This window comes from Centroberyx affinis, unplaced genomic scaffold, assembly GCF_046629955.1.
Source record: "Centroberyx affinis isolate AG114_WGS23_722 - 3 ecotype Tasmania unplaced genomic scaffold, CSIRO-AGI_Caff_v1 ptg001306l_1, whole genome shotgun sequence".
Taxonomy (NCBI): domain Eukaryota; kingdom Metazoa; phylum Chordata; class Actinopteri; order Beryciformes; family Berycidae; genus Centroberyx; species Centroberyx affinis.
The window spans coordinates 1-5,275 of NW_027279812.1; the positions used below are offsets into that span (position 1 = coordinate 1).

At 38.6% G+C, this 5,275-nt stretch overlaps 1 protein-coding gene across 1 annotated transcript; it reads right to left on the minus strand.

Annotated features, from left to right (window-relative positions):
- Position 1: 1 nt before the first annotated feature.
- LOC139649240 (fucolectin-1-like) lies at positions 2 to 5,067 on the minus strand. The gene is made up of 7 exons (XM_071525587.1): positions 5,018 to 5,067; positions 4,722 to 4,762; positions 3,467 to 3,490; positions 2,745 to 3,000; positions 1,875 to 2,032; positions 134 to 483; positions 2 to 34 (listed from the first exon to the last, which is right to left on the minus strand). The coding sequence occupies exons 2-6, from the start codon at positions 4,753 to 4,755 to the stop codon at positions 215 to 217; spliced, it is 741 nt and encodes a 246-aa protein (XP_071381688.1). The 5' UTR covers positions 4,756 to 4,762; positions 5,018 to 5,067; the 3' UTR covers positions 2 to 34; positions 134 to 214.
- Positions 5,068 to 5,275: the final 208 nt, after the last annotated feature.

The window sequence follows — 5,275 nt, forward strand, 5'->3', positions numbered from 1 at the left end:
CCTCTGAGTTGTCCATCGGGCCTCAAGTCTTCATCTACAGAGGAGTAAGAGGAGAATTTGTTAGAGCACAATGGAACCACTATTAACACCCTCTCCTGATGAAAAAAAAGAAAAGAGAAAAAGAAAACATTACTTTTTTCACAGATGAAATTAAACTGGTTGGTATCAGGCTGGCTGACCCAGCGGTGCTCTCCTCCTCTCTCCATGGCACCGCTCATGTCACACTCCTCCTCTCTGCTCCCATTCCCTGGAGCCCAATTGTCATAACCGAAGCACTGGTCGCTGATCCAGAACCAGAAGTCCAGGGTGCAGGTGTAGCGAAGGCCCAGCCACACAAGGGCAGAATTGGCCTCCCTGGCCTCCAGCTCCGCCCACACCTGGCTGTCATCGGTGGGGATGGAGGCCAGGTCATAGTGGTGCATCTGCAGTAGTCCACGGCTTCTTCCCACGTTTTGTTCTCTTTGACCAGGACCAGGGGTGAGTCTAGGTTGAAAGAAAAAAAAATATAGATATATTTTCTGTAGTTTAATGTGTCAGCAGGGCAGATGTTTGTTGACACGGGGGCTTGAAACCAGGTTACCCAAATTCTGTATTTTCGGGGGAATTTTTTGCCTTTTTATTAGTGGAAAGTGGGGAGAGAGAAGGGGTTGACACGCGACAAAGGTCTTGAGCCGGATTTGAGCCCAGGACGTCACATGGTATGCGCCTTAGACCACTGAGCCACCGGGACGGGTCAGGTCACTCTGCTACCCATTTGATGGAGAGCAGTAGAGTAATTATTGTATAGAGTGTTGTTCTCTTGTTCTTTGACCGGGAACAGGGGCTGATACTAGGATTTCAGGCAGGTGGAGAGTTGAGCAAGATTTTAGGAGTAAAGTGGCAGAAATGCTTTATTTCCCACTTAAATTTGAAAATAATAAAAATGAAAAAAAAAATAAAAATTATAAAAAAAAAAGAAAATATTAAATAATAATAATAATAATAATAATAATAATGATCTTGGTGGCTCAGCAGGTAACAACCCATACCATGGACTTTTGATGTTGGTGTGAAATCTGGCGCATGACCTTTGTGGCATGTCATCCCCTTTCTCACCTTGCTTGTATGCAGCATAGCATGCTGTATTTAACTGTTAGCATAACAGTTACATTCACAACTCAACTGTTTCTTAACTCTCAAAATGTGCTAAGACAAATTCTAAACCAGCTTTTATGGTCAGATCATAACCTTTTTTGTTTTGTTGTTTGTTTTAGCAGGGGCGTTCTTAGTCTTTTCAATGACTCAACCTAAGTTAACATAGACTATAGAGAGAAATGTGGAGAAATGATCATTAGACAAAATGCTTTTGTCTAGGATTTAGCATCACTGAGACATTGTTTCAAACTAGCATCAGCCTTCAGCTAAATAAGTTAAATGTGAGTTTCAGCCTTCATATATGATGTACTGTATATTGTTGTTGTTTGTTGTCATACTCCTACCCCTGTTGTTATAGGGAAATACTGACTGTCATCTCCCAGAAACCCACTCTGGGTAAAAGCTCAAACAGGACAGAGTGGAAATGCAGAATGCATTGCTCTGCGAAGGGACCCATGTTAAAATGCAACAAGAAATTACTGTACTGCAACCACACATTTTCCAAATTGTTATGCATTGTTCTTAAATTCATTGAATTCATTGATTCATTGATTGCTGAAAACCAGGCAACATTAGCGGAAATACTGTTTATCCACATAACTAGGGAGGAAACATTTGAGTAAGGCTTCATCACAATAGTGTGCTCTGATGGCCATCAATTGATTACTGTAAAAATATGCTGAATATGATGTACAATATGATTTGATATTTGATATTTTGCAGGTCACACTTCCTTGTACCTTGTTGTCTGCCACAGAACTCCACCTCAGAACACAGAAGAAGACGCTTCTTTTCACGATCCTGAGGAAGATGCACACTAACGTAGCGCCCCTTTATCGATTTTGGACAAGTGAATACGTTGGCTTCACTTGTCTGTTTGGGATTAATGGTCTTACAACTGGAAGAGAGAGAGAGAGAGAGAGAGAGAGAGAGAGAGAGAGAGAGAGAGAGAGAGAGAGAGAGAATTACAGAACATGGGTATAAGATCCCAAAAAACAACTGCATGTTGAGATCTGGAAGCACTGTCTTTATATCAACAGAAACTCCTCTAATCTGGTTTACAGTTTTTACAGATTTACAGAGTTTTACAGATTAACAACTGCTTGAAACTCAGAGAGGAGTTTGGAAGTTCTAGAGTCACCTTTACGTCGCACAGTAACAAGTAACCCCTAACATCGACTGGCCCTAATAATGTAGATATAAACCCAAAGAGCAACGTGTAAACAAATTAGAATAGCAAAATTAACTCCTCACTGGCAAAATGAAATGAGCAGAACAGATTCAGTTAGTTAAATTAGTTACGATGATCTACAGAGAGAAGACTTGGCTGGCCAAAGAAAACTAGGCTCCCACTGCTCACTTCTTGCTGTCTGATGAAACTTCAAAGGAAATCAGAGACTTGTAACCTTCCAAACATTACCAGAGAGATTCCAGTTTACCAGTTATCGCCCGAAGCAGCAGCAAGTTGGTATTAAATGTCACCAGAAACATGAGAAACTAAAATTAATCATGACCAGCAAGACTCTACCCAAATATGTCGGATCTGCTGGAAGTTGACTGGTGTGAAACAGTGTCAAATAAAATGACTCAAAGTAAGGCAAAGACATTACAAGGTGTTCCTGCTGCCGTCGTTCTCCCGAGAGTTCCCAATGTGGATCTTGGCACTAATCAGCATTGTGTCATCGTTGTGTCCTCTGTTGGTGAATCTGACAGAAGTGACTGCGTAGACACCCAGCAGGTCCACTCGCCACCAAGGGTTGAACTCTTCATTGGTGTGGGCACAGAGGTCTCTCCTCCAGTTGTATTTTAGATTTTCATCCTTACAGTCTGATGACTGAGAGGTTTCCCCGTTCAATCCCACGTTCTCTACAGTGTGTGAGAGACAGCAAAGCAGAAAAAAAGAATGTACAATCACTCATCTTGACATGTTGGTTGTTACCTATTTAGTGTAAAAATACCATCAGTCTCAATATCTTTTATTTAACGTTTCCTGCTGAGTTGCTGAGAGCACTTCACCTGTGTCTCACCCTGATTAATAGTTATGTTAGAGCTAGTGTGTGTGTGTGTGTGTGTGTGTGTTTGGAACTTTTTGGTGTCTACAGGCAGGTTTATTTGCTATTTTTCATAGTACAAATACAATTCATTTTTAGAGCGTTCACAGAGATAGAGGTGTTAAAATGGTTGAAGCACCACCCATAGTTACTTTTACTGTTTTATACCTGCTGTCCATTGGGTGACACTGCAAGTCAGTTTTTCAGCATACTGTGTGTGTGTGTGCGTGTGTGTGTGTGCGTGTGCGTGTGTGTGTGTGTGTGTAGGCAGGTATTCCTACCTCCTTTAATTAAGTGTACAGCTCCTGTGAAAACATAATGTTACATTACATAACAATGTTTCAGCATCTGAACTGAGTGTGAATTGTGAAAGATATAAGAATAACACAAGAATAAGGTAACAGCAAAATTACTACAATTATGTTTTGGGCTTTTTTTTTTTTTTTTTTTATCAACTTTTTATTGAGAGCAAGGTAGAGGTGACAGACATGAAGCAAACAACATGTTTTTTGATTTTTCGAAGAACACAATAACAACTCCTATCCCATCCCCCATCCCATCAAATGCCTGATAGTGCATCCAAATATGAAAAAATAATAATAATAATAATAATAATAAAAAGTAGTTGTTTTTTTGTGACGCTGTTAGTCCCCAACCTTTGATATCAAGTGGCATATATTCACCACTGGCATATGAACCAAATTCTAGATAGATTAATAGAAATAATTGTAAACAGGCAACAGTTGAAAAAGAAGAAACAGTAATAATAATAATAATAATAATAATAATATTTAGGTCAATCTGCATTAGTCCACATATTAATATTATTTTCAGACTATTGAATAAACTATTAAAAGGGAAAGCAAAAGGCTTTAACCAAAGTGAAATATTACTTTTAAACAGTTGTAGTGTTGGAGCCCTGCTGGTTTTTATCATATCTTTATATTTTAACTTTTCTCCATCATGACAGAGGTCATGGCCACAGGCCAGGTATTCAAAATGTGGGGATAGCTGAAACTTTATAGTTCTCTGAACCTCTATAGTTTAATCAATATAATGATAATAACAATAATAATAATAATAATAATAATAATAATAATAATAATAATAATAATAATAATAATAATAATAACAATAATAATCATAATAATAATAATAACAACTTTATCTATATAGCACTTTGCTAAAATCAGGTCACAAAGTGCTTTAAAGACCATCATAAGACGATACAGTGGTACCAGCTTCCAATTAAACTCCACTGCAGTTAAACTCTACAGTTTAATTACGATAGAATTTAAAGTCCTCCCATCTTCATAACACCAAGTAAAGCAGAATTAATGATGATGATGGAGCTAACATGGCAGCCATTGAAAATTATTCATATTTTATGAATCTGCCCTATGATTTTGAATCTAGTTGCCATGACAGAAGCATGACATCATTAACAGCACTCGTTCTGTACAGCCCTTACATAAAAGATAACAGCACAGGAACACATGTCCATAAAGAGCACAGCAGATGAACAGAGTCACTTACCTATCAGACAGAGGACAAATGGACTCCACTGCATCTTCACTCTGGAAGATAAAACCAACATTAACCAATCATCATTCCTTATTCGCCCAGGGAAACAATTTAAATATGAAATCAAGTTAATATTTTAGACACATAAACGCATTAATTCAGACACACAAGTATAGAAGTAAACTTTGAAACAAATTTGTTTAAAAGTCCTCCTATCCAACAAAAAGACAAATGAGGCTGTTTGAGCGCTCTGTAAGACTGCGAAAGTGAAAAAGTGGCAACATGTAGGCCGTAGTGACATCACTCACCTTGTCGGTCTACCTCTCTGCGCTGGGCCACTCGTCTCTGCTGTGATGTTCCTCTCCCTCCTGCAACTATATTTGTACCTGCCTCTCCATGCACTTACAAGCAACATCTATCTTGAAAGCCATTCAAAACCCAGTAATTATTTCAATATTCAAAGTAATACTATTTCCATACTGACAAAAGCCGCTGTATTCCAGCTGCTGGACCGGTGAAAGAAAGTCAAATAAACCATTTTCTGTTTGATAGGTAAGATGAGAACC

Coding starts and splice junctions, on each gene's coding strand:
- LOC139649240 (XM_071525587.1), bottom strand. CDS start 4,755: ATGCAGTGGAGTCCATTTGTCCTCTGTCTGATAG. Junction 3,491..4,721: donor ATTTGTCCTCTGTCTGATAG/GTAAGTGACTCT, acceptor ATGTTTTCACAG/GAGCTGTACACTTAATTAAA. Junction 484..1,874: donor GTTCTGTGGCAGACAACAAG/GTACAAGGAAGT, acceptor CTTTCAACCTAG/ACTCACCCCTGGTCCTGGTC.